Source organism: Morone saxatilis, unplaced genomic scaffold (assembly GCF_004916995.1).
Source record: "Morone saxatilis isolate NCDOM2014 unplaced genomic scaffold, NCSU_SB_2.0 Contig20, whole genome shotgun sequence".
NCBI classification, from domain to species: Eukaryota; Metazoa; Chordata; class Actinopteri; family Moronidae; genus Morone; species Morone saxatilis.
The window spans coordinates 15061041-15081474 of record NW_023339763.1 but is presented as its reverse complement, the minus strand read 5'-3'; the positions used below and the strand labels follow the sequence as shown (position 1 = coordinate 15081474).

The 20434-nt window shown below is 41.3% G+C and overlaps 1 protein-coding gene across 1 annotated transcript in view; it reads right to left on the bottom strand.

Moving 5' to 3' along the window:
- ephb4a (eph receptor B4a) overlaps nucleotides 1-14392 on the bottom strand; it is a 33461-nt gene extending 19069 nt beyond the window's left edge. Inside the window, exon 1 of the mRNA XM_035666644.1 lies at nucleotides 13450-14392. Coding sequence (XP_035522537.1) covers nucleotides 13450-13528 — 79 coding nt within the window. The 5' untranslated portion in view covers nucleotides 13529-14392. The remainder of the gene's footprint in view (nucleotides 1-13449) is intronic.
- Between the last annotated feature and the right edge of the window lie 6042 nt (nucleotides 14393-20434).

The window sequence follows — 20434 nt, the reverse complement described above, 5'->3', positions numbered from 1 at the left end:
CACACACACACACGCGCACACAAATACAAAATGTATCCCCTTTTCAGTCGTACTGCCAAATTACTTAAATCTTTCTTATTACATTCCCCCTCAGTGTCATTTTCTCATTTCCATCGTCTGGGTGACCCGTCTCATGCACAGCATATGAAAGCAATGACTTGACATCTCTAATTCTCCGGGCTGCATATGCAGCAGGTTCATCATTCTCTCACACTGAGAGGTAAATGTGACTTTTAATCAATGGCTTCTCCCCCTGTATTACTTTGCTTTGTTTTTTACAATCTACTTATTTTTACTCTCTCTATGCAAATTCCCTGTAAAGAAACACATGCTTCTCCCCCTTTTTCACTTCTTAAGAAGCCCACCAGCTTTATAACAACAATCTGAGGCGATAAAGAGGAAGAAAGAAAAGTCTGCAGAGAGCAGAGGAAAAAAAAAGAGGAGAGAGGTGAATGAAGAGGATAATTGGATGACAAAGTTCAGGAAGGTGCTTTCCCCGCATTTAGTCTAGCTTGAGTTCACTCCAGCATAATTTAAAAAAAACACCTTCATAATACTCAGGCTCCTGTTTGGAGACTGCCCCGTCGCCACCTTTCATATGCACACCTGCCTCTGTTTCATATGGAGATTTTGTTGAAGGAGTGGAAAAGAAACAGCCTCCCCCCCCCACACACACACAGAGGCATGATAATCACTGTTTATCGTGCTCTATCATTAAGGTTTATGAGACAGGATGCGTGAGTGTTTCTATTATGTGCATGCACGGCCTTGCCTTTCACTGAAGTAGACTCAGACTTAAGCCCTGTTAGAGGAAGCTGGCGTTTCCCTTCCATTCTTACAACAGTGGCGGCCACCCACCGCCGGAAAATTACCCCCAGTGCTAGAAAAATGTAGGAACAATGAAAATTCGTCATCTGGCTGTATTTAACACCCAAAACAAACAATTGTACAGTAATTACAGTATAATCGTCAACATTAGGAGACACTGGAGAAGTCTAAACTGACACTGGCACTGGCAAGAAGACCGGGACTGAGCCTTGGAATTAAAATGATGGAAAATGCTGTGTGTTAAATATATAACGAATAGACATTGCTAGCCAATTTTTTCCCAAGTAAAGACACTGAGAGGCAGGTCTGAAGTAGCTGGGTTGAGAAATATCAGTATTAGTGATGGTATAGTTTTTATTTTAATCATCAAACCATGTCAGAAAAACACAGGCAAAGGAAAGGTATTAAGTTTGCTGCATGAAAGGCAGACAACAATAGAGGGTGTTCTACACGGTTTTCTTTTGAAATGTAAAACTCGACCCTGTATTTATTACAAAGGGGGGGCCATACGGCAAATATTACACCCTCATTTTCTATACAGCTGTCTTCAGGCTTTGGACAACTGACCTCAAAATCGAGAGCAGGACCCATTTTTCTTTGAAACGCATTTACAATTCTGCACTTTTGCGGTCATTCTTCGCTGTGTGCTCTTTCCCTCCCTATTTTCCACTTTCTCTGTGGCTCTGGAGTGTGATAGGGAAATTATAGGCCTATGAACATTTGCCCTGCTTCGGCTACAATTAGACCTCATTTTAATTAAAGAAACAGAGTGCCAATTACCCTCATACACCAGAGAAATAGAGGCAGAGGGGAAGAACAGGGATAATGAAAGGAATTTAAGAAGGGGTAGAGATGGTAGAAGGTTTGGGATTTACACATAATGTATAAAAACTACATGGGCTTATCAGTGTGTTTACCAGTACTGCAGCTACGTTCATCGAGATGTGTAGCTTAATTATTATATTGTTTTATTTTCATGAAGTAATTAATGAATACAAAAATACACAAAAAATAAATAAGTCATGAATTGCGTAACAATGGTTTGGTGGTTTGGGACTTAAAGCTGCTCAGTTCCAGGCTGTATATGAAAGTTTGTCCTGTTTCTTGCAGAAGTGAAGTAATTTCTAGATGGGAGAATTATTGTCCTCTAGTATTCAGGGAATACTGCTAGCACATGTTTTAAATTGAGCAAATCCAATACCCTGAAATCAGACATACTTACGGGATGTTCTGGTGCCTCTGGCGATTTCATACCTCCATGTTTCACATTTAAATTAAAGCAACAGTTCAACATTTTGGGGAAATACGCTTATTTGCATTCTTGGCAAGAGTTAGATGAGAACGTACCACTCTCATGTCTGTATGGCTAATTTAGCTTAGCATAAATACTGGACAGAGTGAGCCCTTGTCTGGCCAAAGATTTTTTTTTTTTTAAAAGTGAGAAAAATCTCCTACCAGAAGCTTTAAAGCTTGCTAATTAACATGTTACATCTTGTTTGTTAAATCTGTGCTACCGGAAAGAATTCTGATACCCTTGGACAGAGTTGGGCTGGCTGTTTCCTGTTCTAGTTTTTGTGCTATGCTAAGCTTACCAGCTGCTGGCTGTAGCGTTATATTAATCATTTATGAGAGTGGTATTCTCTAACTTGGTATTAAACAAATGTACTTCCCAAAATGTTAAACTATTAATTTTTTTAAATCGTTAATATTTACTACTTATGTCTCTGTATTAACATTTGCAGGTGTTTCCAAGTGAGGCCTATTTCCATACATGGCTAACTATAGGTAAAATGGGGTTGTCTGTATTAAGATTAGTTTGATGGATTACAGCTGCTACTAGAAAAATCACTGAAGTTTGTTTTTTCAGTATTCAAATAAGTTCTTGGCAGCAGATGATCACATTCATTATATCGCAGGAGTGAATGTCCTCCAGGTATCATTGACCACATCTTACAAAGCATATCGTTGGTTAATCTTTAAAAATGCTCATTTTGGACGTCCTTGGCACTTGGGTTATCTACCATAGTGCACACGAAGAATGCAAATGAAAAGGAAAGAATCCTTCATGTGTGAGCTTCCCAGCATTGTTTTTGTGAGTGCACGTGAACATGAAAACTTGCACTGAATGTGTGTGTTTGTGTGTGTGAGACAGAGTTGTGTCTAGTGAGATTAGACCTCAGCTTCCTGTAGTTCCTGTCCACTTCCTGTCTCCTGGTCTGGTGGGATGTTTAACTCCTTGTTTACTGTATAACAAAAACCTCCTGTGGCACGTGCGGATGAGCTCAGTTACTTAAAGTACGTGTCATGGAGAAGTGAGATCAAAGTAGCGTAGGTGAGATGAAGAAAAGGTGTTAATGCTTGACACGTTTTTCTTTCTTCTCTGTCGGGACGCATATCAATAGGTGTTGTGGTTGGTCTCTTGTCCCAGGACAGGATGTGACCTAGTTAGAGAGGAAGCTTCATACTGGACAGAAACCAAAAAGATGCACTGCCGTGAAAGAAAGTGACTGACCCAAAGCACTGAGGATTAAGTGCAGTGCATTACAGACACCTGACCTCTGAATGTTTTGGTTTAAGTTTACACGATAATCAGAGATTCGCTGGACAGAGTCCTTACATTAATCTTTTCCTGCGTGCTTTCCTCCCATCAGTCTCAGAGTTCACACTGGGCCGCATGTATGAGAGGTCAGAAGACTTCTCCTCCCTGAGCTAATAATAATTTCACTACGACAGTGAAATCATTTTTGATTTCAACTTGTTGTTCAGCTGTATATATGTTCTGAGCCTCAGGCAAATCACCTTTTTAATCTTTTCTAATTCTTGCTGAGTGTTAAATACAAATCTATCTGTGTGTCATAGCAGAGGAGAGGATTTAACAAAAAGCTTCACTCTGGTGGTGAAACACAAAATGAATGTTGATGAATACAGGTAGAAGCATTTCATCTATGATTCATTTCCATTACCTTTTAATTAATTGTGGTAAAGTGGAAGGAAACACTATTGCATTATTCAAGTCACACAAGTTGAAAGTGAATATTTACTTAATAGCAGTGGTATAAAAAGTTTGCAGGCTCACATTGAATGAGAGGTTAAGGTTAAGAGGATGTGAGACGTCGACTTGGTTCTGTGCCTTTTTATATCACCGCCTACAAGTAATGAGTTTTGACCTGTGGTGTTAACGGCTGAACAGCACTTTGTGCATCTTGGACTCAAACAGCCTTTTTTTTTTCCTCAGACAAACAAAACTCACATAGCCGTGAGGCCAAAGATATCCCCAAAGAGACCACATGAGATGAAAAATGAACATTATCTACAGAGAGGTGACATTTATGGCTGTTTGACAACAGATTAGAGTGGTAATATAGGCTGTGTTTGCTGTTGGATATCTGTGTACGAGAACTGGCCAATGATGGCAAGAAGAAGTAAAAGAAATAGATTTGAACATTTAATTCCCAACAGGACGCAAGAAAGGGGGGGAAATCTCCCTTCTTTTTTCTGGTTAAATTGTTAATTCAATTCTAAGTAGACACATTTACGAAACATAATCCCCCACACTATCTCTTATATAGTATGATTGATTAAATTGCCTTGCTTTAGAGCATATTTCAGCATCTTTGGAATATTGATCTGCCACTGAGTGAATTCACCTCCCGCTACTTCCAATTATGGGCACCACTTTCTCAAGCCCTCTTCAAAAATAACTCAACTCTGAAAAACTGAGAGGCTTCTTGAGAACATTGTTGCAGGCTACACCAACTCCCTGGTGGCGTCCTGATACAGACTCCTTTAAGAGGAAGAATGAATTACAAAAGAAAAGTTAAAAAGATTTTTTTTTTTTATCAAATCATTATATTTTAGGAGGGCATACTGCAGTATTCAAAACCTCTGCATTTCCGCAAGGCATGCCGGCTTTATATTAAAAATAGTGTAACACTGGAGATGATCCCAAAATTGGAAAAAAGACCAGCCAGTAGTGTGTGACCTATTGTTTTTTTTTGGGATAGACGGATCAGATTTATTATTATTATTTTCATTACTGATTCATCTGCAGGTTGTTTTTTTTATATAATTGATTTGTTTCTTAAAACTTCACACAAACAAATTTCTGTTATAATTTCCCAAAGGTGACGTCTTCAAATGCCTTGTTTTTGTTGTCGGAACAAGTTTAAAACCCAAAGATACTCCATTTACTATTATGTACGACAAAGTACAAGTATTAACATAAATATATCTTGAGACGCAACACTACACTAGCGAGGGTAGAAACGTTTAGTCAGCTAATTCCGCACATCAGTGCGAGGGAGGTCTGTCTTTGTGAGCATGTCGCACCTCGAAAACTCACGCTGAGGTTAAAAGCGTGTATCACTTCTTTTCATAGACCTTGATTCTGCAAGATTGAAAGGCAAGTGCCTCGGTAAACAGATGTGTGCCGCACAGTACATTTTAGCATTTGGGTCTTTAAAAAACAGTTTCTATGGAGGAATGTTTATTTACAGGAATGCTTTTGGTAAAAGGTTTTACTCTGTTAGCTGCTGTCAAAGGCTACATAAGTCTATACAACTGCCATAGAAGAGAAAATGAGTTACACAAAAACTCAAAGCCACACTACTTAGAAAAGAAATTTACATTGGGAAAATATCCTCAGCTCGTTGATTCATCATCTGGGTGACGTGCTAGTCAACATTAGAGCAAGCAGTCTAGATCCTGTGATCAGAGTTGGCAGAAGAAAGCGCCACATTTCCACGCTCGACTGCAAACAGACAAATGTCACACATTTTCAGTTTGTTATGCGACAGAAAAAAAATTAAAGATCAGCTATCATCTTGGAAGAAAAATTACACTTTTTTTTTTTTTTAAAACACAGCTTCAAGATCCTCGTGAGCCAAATTCAAGTCTGACAACTTTATACAAACACTTTCCTGCTTTCTACCTGGGAGCTATTACACATCCTCCCTCTGTGGTCAAAACTGCCCTCTACAAACCAACTAGCCTCAAGCTGCTATCTCCTTTATAGAAGGCAGCCAATCATCTGTGAAGCCAGAGAGCTGAGCTGAGCTATGTGTCATCACAGCAGAAGCACCATGGGAAAGTGCAAGTTATGTGCTTGTTTTCAAACACTTTCTCAATCCCTGAAGAGGATATTCCTCTCCTTGTCTTCCCCTGTCCGCGGGGAGGCCTGCGGTCGGGGTCAGTCATAGACTGGCACTCCTGCAGGGTGGATAAATCTGGGATGATCTTCCTAACCAGCAGGAGACTCTGCCACCCCCGTGTTTGTTGTGTCTTTCAATAACCAGACCAGATAGTTTGCCAGTTAGGTAACAATAGATTAATCATTAGCATGTTTGTGTCTTGTGTCATTTGACCATAAATACAAAAGAAAGGGATCTATTCCAAAGTGTTGCAATGTGTGCATTCATCTACAGAGCTGAAATGATATGTTATACTACAGAGTTGCAGCAGCAAAAGCTCCAAAACTCCAGTTTGTCAGACGGGAAAAAGCACAGAAATGTGAACATTTATAAAGCAATATGTGACGGGTGACCTATCTTATTTCAAATCCGGCTTGAAAAACCCACAGAGCTCCATCTACTGCTGTGATGCATCTAATGAACTCTCAATGAGCCCCAAAAATGTCTACTGCTGTACTTGAAACAGAGTTTGTATCAAAGCCTTTACTAAAGCAGAATCTACAATTCATTTTGGGGAAGAAAAAAAATCTCTCCGAAGAAAAACGCACACACACAGCTTTCAGTGACTAATCTGCTGTGGGAGGTGGACAGCTTGAAGCTAACAGTGCAGACTCCAGCTAAATAAACCATCTAAGGATTGACACATCTAAGTTGAGATACAAGAAAAAAGACCCTCTGCGAGAATGTATCTCTTTTATTCTGACACATCACACTTTTTCATATTCAAGCGACAACAGAAACACAGAGATAATTCTCTTCATCACTGTATGAATTGCTCCAACAAGCCTGCAACTCGGGTGTTTGTGTGGCGGTGACCGATATATCTAGAATAAAGATAGACTAGATGTAAGGCCATTTGTTAGAGTACAAAGAGCATCATTTCCCTTCTCAGCCAGCCATATTATGTTTTCAGTACAGTGAGAAGAGTGAAATCAGTAGTTTACAAACTGTTTTTGAATTTCAGAACTACACTATTGTCTCAGAAAATGGATCATGTTCAATAAAACAATGACTCTTCTTCCATGACAGTATAGGGTTGAGCACTGAAGCAGTGGCGATATGTAAGAACATGAGGGAAGGCAAATTTGGTGTGCAGCACTCCTTAAAAACACTAAGCTGCTAAAAAAAAAATAAAAAAGGTGTTTCATGCTTTTTCTAACTGAACTGACCCACTCCTTTTGGAGCATGACTCCCCTCTTAAAGCTCTTAGCTGTGTGCAAGCTGTAGGAGGGCAGCTAGAGCGCAGGAATGTCTCTGTTATGCTGTACATAGCAGAGCCCGCTTGGTTCATGCGGCATATGAAAGCAGGCCCTGGGAGACATGCTGAAGCCGTGTGCAGGCATGAAGGTGGAAGCTCACATGCACGTGTTCTGTAGGCTGTTGTCGAACCAAGTGAATTGCGTTTAAACTTAAAACGGTCATATCAAACAGAAGATGTAGGTCAACCTATGACGCAGGGAGGAAAATATCCCAGACTCAAATCGAATCAAGTCTACTGATGGTGCATGCTTCAAGCTGAGATTTTTTTTTTTTTTCAAGGTTGCTTTTTTTTTTAATCAATTCTTGCACATCCAGTCTCCGACGTCTCACCAGCCTCACGTTGCTTTTTCCCCCCTGCAAGATTTCGCTATTTTTGAATGTAACGACAGAAACATCACAAGGCGCAAGACAACAATGGAGCGTAGAAACGCATCACAAAAGATTTTTTCCCAACACAATGCTCAGTATGCTTCAAATAACAGCAGTGATTAGAGCGCAACACAAATGGGAAAGATGGACCTGAGATAAATAGCTCCTTCTCAGTTGTTGTCTTCTAATTAAAGGCCTCTTTAATCCCTTTGTTATAATCGCATATTCAGCTCATCACATATATCTCACATATCTGGCCCCAGGTGCGTATGATTACAGAATGCAAATAGGCAATATACCTACTTTGCTCATTATGCAGTGTGCAGACGGGCACATACTTGCACCCTCCTTGCCCTCTCTGCACTTGCTCTTTCTATTTCGTTGACTCATGCCGGTCTCCCCATCTCTCCTTGACTCACTTCAAAGAGAACCCCCGATCCCTCTAAAAGTGCCATTCTCCTTGGTGCTTATGGCTGATAGGCTGTGGCCTCATTCCCTCTCTGCTGCAGCCTGTCCCCATTGTGTCCCACTCTCAGCGAGTAGCGTGTGGGTGGAGGACAGACTGGCTCTCCAAAGTGAATGCCTGACATGGATGTATGGGCTGGGGGTGTATCCTCTCAGCGAGCTAAACTATCATCCACCTGCAATTCCCTGCTGCCATATGCATCCTTCTCGACGAGAGGGGAAAAGGGAGAGGGAGACAGAGACATGGACTGAGAGTACTTGTGGCACTCGGATGCCTGTTTAACTCTTGAGGAAGCTAATCATCGGATTGAGGTACTGAGGATGATGGGCTACAGGCTTTCAGAGAGGGGGGAGGTTGCTTTAAATGCAAATCCCTTTCTTATAAAAATCGGTTCCGTTTAAAAGGATTTCTGGGAAACGATCCACATTTCCACGGCAGGGGAGACAGTCAGCAAGAGAAAACAGCATAGCACCAGTCAAACATCAAGGAGACAGAGGACGTGGAAAGAGTAGCAAAAGAAAAGGCTACATGTCTCTGAAAGAAGGGGTTGAGGCTCAAATAAGGCCTCTTAGATAAAAACATCCTTTCTGCTTTTGAGTTTTAGTTTAGATTGAGAGGCATTTATGCTATTCATCATGCTGGTTATGGCACGGAGGAGTCAGGAGGTGAAAGAATAAACAGAATACAGATTGGGTAAAAAGAAAAAAAAGGCAGGGAAAGTCCCCCCCTTTTAACATTTTTAGGGGCTTGATGTAAATCTTGCCTTCCACCTAAAAGCGGTCTATCAGCAGGTTACATAAATATAAGCCTTGGATGTTTGTTTAATTCCATATGACGAAGCCTGTTACATGTTCTTTAGCTGCCTGGATATCAGCAACTGGTGAGTGTTGCTGTATTTGTTTAAGGCAAGATATACAGATGTGCATTGGTTTCCCCTCACTGCTTTCACCCAGCGACTACCAATCAACTGCACTGCACAAAAATGTTCAGTGAGCCGGTGCTGGTGGGAACATTTTAGGCGTCTTTGTCAACTCACTCAAATTAAAGCAGGGCGATTTATCAACTTTTATGATTTCTTCCCCCCCAAATCAAATATGTATAGGGATATATATTTTTTTAAATTTACAATATGTTTTAAATCATGTAACTCTAATGGAAATGGGAATTTATTACTCAGTTATCTCATTACTCCCACTTGGCCGCCGGAGCATCTACTTGTAGCTGTGTGAGCTCATTGTTCAGACTGGAGGCTGCACGTGTGTCATTTCAAGCGGCACACAAAAAGCTGTTAAAGTCAACTGTTTTGTTTAGGGTTGCTTTGGTTTTGGGAGCGTGAGATATGGAGCAAACCACTGCTGTGTGTAAAGTTTTCAAGAGACAGGATGACTCCTTCACCCCTTTCCATCAGCAGAAGCAAAAAATTTTGAAAAGTGCTGTCGGTGTTTTTCACCCCAACGAGACAGGCTTCGACTAAACAAATGCCACTGGCAGATGAATTCTCTTGTTGCACACTAAGTAAAAAGATGATTTGTAAATAGGAGGTAACAGCTGCAGTAACATGCCATATTGCAGAAGATATACTCCCCATTGCCAGGATGTAGAAGGATTTACAATGCTGTAAAATACATAAGCAGCAAGTACAAGCCTCCCAGCCAAAAATAAATAATTTTGCTAAAGAGACACTGCCTTTGCTTGGAAGAAATCTTCAGCAGACAAGCACACATCAACTGCAGAATCAAAGCTATTACTCCACTCCAACTGACTTACAGTCAAGTTGCACGGACAAGAACAAGAGCTTTACGGTGCATATCAATAAGAGTATTTCAACCCATCCGTTTTTCCTGTACGTTTTCATTTTGCGCATAAAAAAACCCAAAATACAGGAAATTTGACAAAAACAAATGTTGTAAACCATTTTACGCTCCACTGGAGAGAGGAAAAACTGCAACAGATGGAAACATTATATCTGTGTGGAGGTGAGGATGAGGAGACTATAACCTTCCTCAAAATAACACACAAAACAAACATAAATGCCATATTTCCATCACGTCTTTCCACATCATTTTTGTTCATTTGGAGGTAACAACATCATCTTGTTGCGCCCTCTTCTTGAGAATTTGTGCCACCAACAGTTGCACAGCAGTAGTGGATAGAAACATGCATTAATTCGCTTTTTTTTTGACGACTTTCTGGAAATTCACTTGAAAGTTTGCGCTCCATTTGGGTGGAAACTTGACTATTGATATTAAGACTACAAAACTGTTACACCTCAGATGACCACACAGGTGATTCAGTAGCGCTGGCTCTCAAAAAATGCCTTCAAGCCATGGAAATTAGAACAGAACTGAATATGTCGCCCACCTGGGTGTAAAATTGTCCTACGAGTCTAGAGTGCTGACAAGTTTGCATCTCTTAAGCTCTGGACCTGAACAGGTGGATAAGACTGCAGTGCATTTGTCACTGGCTGCGTCTGCCATTGGTTAGAGAGAGGAACTGTATGTGCAAGGAATATCGAGGGGCATGGAGGAAAACAAAATGGGTACTTCATAGGTTTAGTCTGCGTGTGGGAGGATAAGGAACATTTATAGCTTACATTTATAAAGTCAAATATGTTTCTGCAGTAGGGTTACATGAGTGAGAATTATTAATACTGGACAAAAAGCTCACGCCTTTTCAGTTTAAGGCCTTGGTTATACTTCTCTTTACATGATCCATTTTTATGCAAGGCCAGGCAGAGGAAGACTGTTAGTTTTTACTGTGTGTATGTGGCAATCTGTGTGCATCCTTGTTACTAATTTCCACCCAAAGCTTGCTATTAATTTCCAGCCAAAGTAATTATCTGATCAAGAGGTCTGTGTTTTAATCTTCCTGGAGACAGAATGAAGAGAGATCCATGCACTGAGCGAGCAAGTGGTGTGTGTAAGTGAGTCATTTATCCTTTAGTTGGAAAAGGAGGAGAGATTTGGCAGCTGTGAGCTTCATCTACCCTCCCATCAGTTCATTACAGAATTCCCTACTAGGTGGAGAACAAGGGGGAGGACGAACCAGAGTGTGCTGGCAGAGGAGCGTGCCATTACCCAAGACACGAAAACCAGACATCTTGTTCACACTTGGCAAGACACAGATGTTCTGGAGTCAGTCGACAAGGCGCTACGACCCCTCAGCCTGTCTACATGACCGTCCTACACATCGAGCCTGCGCTGCACCTGTGTGGAACTAACGTCTCGTACAGAACATTAGTAAGTTAGGAACAGAGCCAAGTCGACTGGGACTATTCTTGGTTTTCTTCATGGTTCTGCCACCAAAGACGTGCTGGGCATCGCTGACAACAACACCGATCTGAGGTTAAGCATCTCTTAAGTTCCGGAGAGAAACTAAGGGTTGAATCAGAGGTCAGGGCCCAGCTGTGGAGAAGAAGCTACAGTTCCTTTAATGGACAGAACCGTGGTCGCAAAAAAACCTCTGACCGAATGTTAAAGTGTCTGGGAAAATCCCAAACTTCTCCTTTGAAATATAAAGTCAACAATGGCTTCTCCGCAAGAATTCAGACTCTCAGTAGCTGCGGTAATTTAACATCTTCTTTTGGTGGGTGTGTGTGTGTGTGTGCACAAGCGGCAGATCGAGGCTTCAAAACAACCCTCAGAAAACCATGGGTGATGTCCCATACTGTACGCTACAGCCATGTGTTTGTACAGTGGCGTAAAAGCCATATTGTGTAAGTCCCCCCCATACAAGAGAAGGGCATTTCAGTACCAGCGGATATGGCGTCCAGTCTCAGACCAGAGGCAGTTGACAGGTTCATGTTCCTGCCACAGAGTATGTGAAGTCATGCATGTTCATGCTGTTCCTGTTTACAGTGACCACTGATTGGAATGAACATGCTTGAGGGAAAGTTTTATTGTTAAAGAGCTCATTGTTTTCATGGCATGTTTATTTTTCGCTGGGAAATAGCCAGAGAAAAGGCTGTTAATGAACATATATGAGCACTGTTGTGACGCTAACCAGCGAGGGGAAAGTGGCATCTAGAAAACATTCTAGTTAAGCCTCAGTTAAGCAACATCAGCCTAAGCAGCTGTGTATAAGGCTACAAATAGTATCAACCATAAAAAGCATGATGGAGAATAAAGAGTAGTCTTCAGAGGAACACAACAGCATGCGTCCTACCCAGCAGTACCGCACTTTAAAACAAACCCAGTGGTTCAACAGCTCTTAAAGAAACCCAGTAGAGATCCTTTGATCCTCAGTAAAACACAAGCCTATTATTTCCAAAGACCTTTTCTATCAACGGTTTTACAGAAAGTTGTCTCAGCAGCATTCTTAACAAACTCAAATCAGTTTCAGTTCCCTCCACAGCTCCGAAACTTCCCCATTAATGTCACAAAAAGACACAGACATGGCATGAGATCAAAAATAAATAAACACCCTGCCTTCTAGTTGATTCTGATCTGCCACTGAGGCTCGGTCTTTCACCCCTGCATTAAGCAAATTACCCAGAAACTGGCCCTGTTGTTATGCTGATGATGTTGAGCTATACTCCCCTGTAAAACCAGACAATTTAAAACCCTCATTTTCTTTAACACTGAGGCAGATAATTTCAAGGCTGTCTTGCTTGTCCCTCCAGGGTCCACAAAGCTGATCCAGGATAATTTTCCTGTTCATGTCAAGTACGCCGCCAGAAACTAATATAAATTATGATCCCGATTATGTATTCAATACAAAATGTTGGGGTTTTTTTCCCCCTCAAAGCTAAAATGCCTCATGTACAGCTCTACATCAACCCACAGAAATCACACCGGCCCTGTATTTGCCTCAATGCACTGAAGGTTTTATTGATTTTAGGGTGAGCTGGTTAAGGGTCCCCAGGGTGCCACCTGGGAACCTTTTGATGACTTGAAAGTAAAAACTAATAGTGGCTAGGTTCTTAGAAATAGCCTTCCTGGACATGTCAGGAGGGCAACACCAATATTTGTGTTTGGCAACACCATGGAAGAAACCCATCAAAATAAGATTATAGAAGAAAAAGGGGAGGGAAACATATTTTCACGAACACTTCCAGGATGGGATTAATACTAGGCCTGGAACACACAGTGTGTCTAATGTAAGAGATTGCAGTCACATCCTGCCATGATATTTCTATGATTATTCCCCTGAGATTTCGGTTAAGTTCTTGCCTGATCCTTTTGCCTTGCGTGCTTTTTAAATAAATTATACATGTGGTTTTACTGCACTTCCTTTTTGGTAAGGGACAGGATGTAATACAAATTGTACATCTCACTCAGCCATGCAACCACAGAAAACAAGTCTAGGACATCATGAAGGGGGAAAACTCCCACTCACCTTCCTCTGCAGAAGCCAGAAGAGCCCAGGCCAGGAGGATGCCCCCCAGCAGGACAATGCTCCTGCATGTCAGCTCCATACTGTTGCTACGAAATGGCCAAAAAAGAAAACACTTCTGTTGTGCCTTGAATTGAAAATCAAGTGGCACTGGCAGCTCGGCTGTGCACTCACTGACCGCAAACCAGTCCGCATTTAAAGTGGACTTCAGTTCAGAGAGCCTAACGCTGTGGTCAAAAACAACACTGCAGTAGGAGGGAAAAAATACACTTTGGCTGAGTGTAGATATGAGTCGATGGTGGATATAAAGCTCTGCTCCTTGAATAGTGAGTGTTATTTAACGACACACTGGAAAACTTCGCTCAATTGTCCAACTTTGTGTTGTGGTGAAAAGTCTGGCCAGGAAACCAAACCACAGCTCCTCTCCCACCTCGGTCCTCTGTCAGCACAGGAGGTGCATGGTTGAAACTTGTTGTATCCCCGGCTCTAATAGGCTCTTTGTGCTCCACACGACTTCTCCCAAATTCTCCCCCTCAGCTCGATGACCGAGCAGGCTGAATCCGCAACCAGGGCACCTCACTGCATATGTGTTAGTGGCAGAGATAATCCTCATCATCAGTCGGTTCATACCTGCTCCCGCATCTCCTCTTCATGTTCGGGAAAACAACCCGCCGAAGTGTGTTTTGTTGTCCTTTCTCCTCTCACTGAAGCACCAGACTATTTGGTTGCAGAGGGGGTGGTGGTGGTGGGGATGTTGCGCGACACGTCTCGCCTGGCCTGAATTAAGAGGCAGAATTAGACTGGAATTGAGAGGAAATGTCTAGTTTGTTGTCCGGACGGGTCAGCGGACTGGTCGCACAGCGGATATTAAAAGTTGAGCGCTAAAGTACCTCGGAGGACTGACTACAGTGCGCTGGCCACCGAGGACTTCATCTCTGCATCAAACCCGGAGTCGAATGGCACCAGTTGGCTCCGCCCACTCCCGTTTCCATAACAGCGGAGCCAAGAGCGCGCGGTAGGATGCAGCGTTTCCGGAGGGCGCCTTCAAAATAAAACCCATATTCGCAAACATTTGGATGGTAGCAAATATTTAAAAATGATGGATTAAGAAAACTTTTTAACGTTGTTTTGTTTTTTCAAAGTGACCCTTTTGATTGTGTCGGTTATACCAGTCACACTATGTCTATAAGCATGATAGGTATACTACTACTAGCCACAATCTGTAAAACATGAGATAAACTTTACTGATCACTTGCAGGGGAAAGTGTCATAGCGTCACTCATAAGTACAAGAACAGGACGTGACCTGCTTTATAAAATGTGAGCATCAACTGTGTAGAATAAACATTTTTAAAATCCAAATGGGGATAGATATGTACACCATCCATACACTTTTAACATCATACATGAATAAACCTTACATAGCCACCATACATACAATTCCTATGCCAGAACAATGCTTGGGATGATATGTGCAGTCTTGGTAATATTTTTTTCAGCCCATGTTCTTGTTCATGTAGACTATAGTGATCTTGAGTATGCAGTAAGCAGTCATCCAAATAAACCCATTAGTTATATAAATTCATGGGGGCTTTCCACACATACTGCAATAGGGACATATCTGCTTATGAAATTCGTCATTATGCACTTATGTATGATGGAAGTCACTTATAACATGATGTGTAAACCTAATAACATCAGCAAGGTGTCTCTACATTTAGTACTGTACTCTCCCGCATTAGCACCAGTTGTAAACCTTTGGTATAATTCCACTTTACTTAGCCAGCCATATTTGTTCTCCTCACTGTTTCAAATTCAGGTGGTGTCTAAACCAAATGTAGCTCTCTTGTTTCTTTCCACATAAAGTACAGTTCTGGTTAAAACACACACAACTGTTAAAGGAAAGATGTATGCTTTTATTTTGACAACAGATTCGCACGACTTCCGGTGTTAATTAAACTGCTTCTTACTCCAAAACAACAATTAAGTCCGTCCTATCTACAAGTACTGGCATGCTGTTTCAATAAACTGTCCTCTAGATGAAACCTGCATGCAGGTACAGTCAGCCCCTCAGAGTTGTCTTCATTGTCCCAGCGTTGGTCTGATTCTACTCCGACCCATTTCCAGTTATTAGGGAAAGCAATCAGAATGTGTGCACATTCCTTATGCTGGACAAAATAATACAAGCACATCTTTACTGAAACATGTTTTATATCAAATGTAATGGCATTTACGGTAACTCAGAGCCAGAGCAGCACCACTGATGAATACAAACATTCAAGGACACTTCCGCAGGGCTGATGACTTCTGTGACTGGGGATTTGAACACATATAGTATGGGGTCTCCAGTTGAGGTCAAAGAAGCTAAAACTGCCAAATGCAGATAGACCAGCTTAGTATATCGACTGACTATGATGCAACCCTGCTGCCAAATTGCCTTTGGCTGATAAGCAGTAGCGTTTTTGGGCATGGGCGAAGCGGGCAGGCGCCCAGGGCAGCATTTTTTCATGACACATGGGGGGCAAGATACAACCACCACTGCTGATAAAACTATTTGTTCCCTTTCAGTCTGATGAGAAAAATATAGACTTTGCATAATTAGCGTGACTAGCATTAGAAACTAGCTATCACACCTTTTTAAAAAAAAAACATGTATGCTTTATGACAGCTCTCTCTTCAATGTACATATTGTTCTGCAGCTAGCCATCTGAGCACAGCATGTGTAATGAGAACCATAACATTACCAATTCATTACATCAGTGTTGCAGCACATCCTATTTTCTTATTTAATTAATGGCTGTTTTCCTCAAGGGGAACTGAATGGAATCACTTTTTGAAGAAGATCTGGGGGAGACAGCGGCATAAATAAGAGAAAATGCTAATTTTAAGTCTAAATGACAAAATGTAAATAAGACATTTGCAATTCTAGCTCACTAACAAGGCCACACCAATGTTTAATTTTGGCAAGTGGAGGCCGGTGTTTCTTGTTCTCTTGTGATGTTTCTCAAAACTTGTGTTGTTATGTTTTTTATTGTCTGTTTTTTGCTGTTACTGTCTATAAAGCAGAATAATTGGGAAAGAAAACTCTGAGTTACACTCAATTTCTCCATCCTATTGACGTCACCACAGGCTGACATGTTGTGCAATGCTGTATCTCCCAAAATTGCGGAAGAAGGAATCTGAAAATGTACAAACATCTGACTGTGATAAAATCTACACGGCACAAGAGAGTACGTTAAGTCAGTAAGAAAGTTCTACAATTCATCCTGACTCTCTTTTCTTTTCCTTCCTGTTCCTTTGTTCATGTTAGTGTGTTATATAAGTGGATAGAAACTTAAAACAGCATGCATAAGGGCGATGCTTAGGGGTATTCAACTCACCAATGCTGTCACATTTACTGTATGCAGTGCATGAAACTCTTACATGCTTTAATCAGGCTGTCACGTCCAGCACTGGCAAGCTGCAGTGGTAACTTCAACAGGAAACAATTGTGAAGCAAACGACACAGAGAAATATCCTTGGGTGGTTCCATTTTTCTTCTTCACGCTAAGTTTATAATTTGAAGAACCCCTCGAGTGTAAGACAGAAGAGCTTTGGGATCTGAGTAACCTACCAGTGGGAGAAAACAAGGCTATTCATCAGCTGTTTGTGCACACAGTGCTTGTCATCCCTGCTTTACTGATTGTCACACATTGTTGAAAGCCTGTTAAAAGGTACAGCTTTCTAAGATTGGTTTGGCTGGTTTTGGAGGGTCTCTCCTACAAGAGGAGGAAGACACAGATTTAAGAAAATGAGCAGAAGAAGTTGGACAAACTTCAGTGAATCAAGTGACTGTAACCCTGAGATTTCCCTTACCTTAACCGAACTGCTGTGGCTGCTGTAATGTGACCATGTGATCACAGTTGATCAGACCAAAAAGAGCTTGAGCCATGGCTGTGTTGCTGTAGGGAATGGTGAATGGATTTCCATGTCATTTTTAACATTCATGGTACCCAGAAGATAAATCCCAATTACTTTGAGGATCCCCCCACTCTTTATTAAGTGCCACCAGCAGTTCAAAGTTTTTACTTATCCAGTGAAATATCTCTTCATCTACTAGATGAACTAATACATTTTGTACAGAGATTCATGGCTCCATGTTCAATCATTCTGACTTAAGGTCCAGTCTGTAAGGCTCTATTGGCAGACATGTAATATAATATAGTTTTTTTTCCTTAGTATAGAATCACCTGAATGTAGGAATTGTTATGTTTTTGTAACCTTAGAATGAGCTGTTTATATCTATAGATGCCGTGGGTCTCCCCCTACCGTAGAGTCTGTCATGTTGAGTCACCATGTTTCTACAGTAGCCCAGAAGGGTTTTTGACCAAATATTTAACCAATGACATTCTCACACGGTGCTCTGGTAGCTCATCTGCTAGAGCTGACAACCCATGTACCAAGGCTGAGTTCTTGCTGCAGTGGCCATGTGTGGAAGTCTGACCTGTGGCCCTTTGCTGCGTGTTAACCCCCCTCATGGCCCCCCTTCCAAAGAATATCTATAAATAAAGAACAACTAATGACATTCCCATCAGTCTCGGTTGTGTTTGAAGCTAAATAGCAGATGTTAGCATGCAAATACGCTAAAATAAGATGGTGAACATGATAAACATTATACCTGCTAAACATCTGCATGTTAGTATTATGACTGTGGGTGTGTTAACGCGTTAATATTAGCATTTAGCTCAAAGCAGCATTGTGCTTAACTACGGCGTCACAGAGCCACTAGCATGGCTCTAAACTCTTAGACTTGTCTCCTCAAGCATATTGTGGGCCGTTGTTTGGATTCAGAGAACTTTGGCATGTGGTCAGGATGAGCCAGGGATTGAACCACCAATGGCCCAACCCCCTCTACCTGAGCTATAGCCGCCCCTGGTTGCATTAAGGTTTGTCCATGTATTCTTTCCATACTGCATAAAAAGGTGTTTAAATGTAGCAACACAGTGTGAAGTCAGTTGAACTGTTTGGATTATTTTAGGTTGGGCATAGATGACAGTGAAAAGTATTTGACAGTGCACTAATTGCACCCCAGGAACAACTGTTAAAAATACACATGAACATTATCTTTGCCAACCTTCTCGTAGAACAATGCCGGAGCTCTTTTCTTCACTCATTACGACATAATTTCTGCTTCCATTTTGTCCCTTTATGAAGCACTGCCTCTAATGTCCTCCAGAGTGTGTATGTTTGCATTATCTTTTCTTTTCCAGCACCACCTATCTGGTACAGTTTCCTTAAATGTATTTTAGGTATTTGGTGTATTATTTATAGGCACATACTGTAGGTGTATTATCCAATACATTTTAAAAGTCTAACGCTGGCAAATTCCTGTGTGCCATCATCCTTATTTTCAAATATGTCATCAGTGAAAAAAAAAAGGTGCATTTGGTGACATTATAAGCCTTCATGGGTTAAGCTCCGTCAATGCAGATGCAGCTTATAAAGTAATACCAGAAGGGTGTATTTTAAAATCGCTGTCATTCTCTTGGTTGGTAAAACCTCACTGTGCAAAACCAAATCTTTGTAATTTGTCATTTTCGATTAATTTCAAGGTTAAATATTAACCGCAGAAGGTAACATTCCTTTGAAGCCAACATGCCAGGTTGTAATTAGTGAAATGGTCATAGAGTTGACTTATTTCAACAGACATAAATATGCCAAAGCTCACAATCCTTTTCATTTCATTCTCACTAAATTTCTGTACAGAAATATCATCTGTGGCAGGTTTGGCTACACAGTGGTGTTTTCTGCCAGTTTACAATAATAAGCCTTTAAGTGTCAGAAAAAGGCAGAAGAACCCATTAGGTTTAATCCAACATCACTCTAAGAGCTCTGGCACAAAACCACGGGAGTCGGTATTATCTTGGTCTATAACCCTAAAAAAAGGCAGCTCTTTTCAAGCAGCATAATGCAGTATCTTAATGACAAAAAACCCCGCACCACACCCTGCCGCACACCAATCTGAGGATGAATCATCTGATGCAGTCAGTCTGATACGTGGATAAAGAGCAGTGAAGCAGCCTAGGTGACATCATCCGGATTTACTAACACAGCAGAAGATCCAAACAAAAGAGTTGAACTCAAGTTGTCCTACACAAACAGTTTGATGGGTGCCAGCTGGGGCCTCACGTGTGGAGGAACGAATAGAGGGGACGAAGAGTCAGTGAGTAGAAAGCACAGCAGGCTGAAATGAATAATATAGTATGAACATGGAAAGATTTGTGTTTGATCCTCTACTCCAGGCTGTAGCTGTCATATTGTAATGAAAGTAACAAATGATGATTACATCCTCCTGTGCGTAGCCAAAGTGTTTGGTAGACTGATTGAAACATCTTCTCGGGGAAGAACACCGAGGCTTGGTGACTAACAATTGCAGTTTTTGAAACATCCTGATGTCTAGAAGAAACATGTCTGCAGTATAATCATCCTGGATCTAAGAGGATTACCTTGACCAAAGAATTAAATGTGTGGAGAAGAATACAGGCACACCCATTCGATATCTCATGCAATGGAAAGGTACAGAGACATTTTGTAAATGTAATGAACTATGTGGACCTATGTACTGCAAGTTTTCCCAGCACCACTCATATGTGCGAATTTTCCTCAGGCTTTAATGTGATCCTCTAGATGTCTGGGGCGTGTACTGCAAGCCAGTAAAAGTAAAGGTTTAAGGATGACTGATGTTTGAAACACCTCAGCTGGTGTGTCCTCAGGTCCTCTGATAATATTGGCTTTGAGCTGTGTGAAGCTTGTGTTGTACTGTAATGCTTTACTGGTTTCCCGTGCAGAGGTATATGAACGGTTCTGAGGTTGCTTTGAATGCTTTGAGATATTTCTCCTTCCCTCCAACACTCACAAGACACACGCATCAGCTGCTCTTTCATCCAAATCCAGCCCTGTCACTGCAGTTCTGGACACCGGCAGCAGACATAAAGAAGTATTCCTCAATT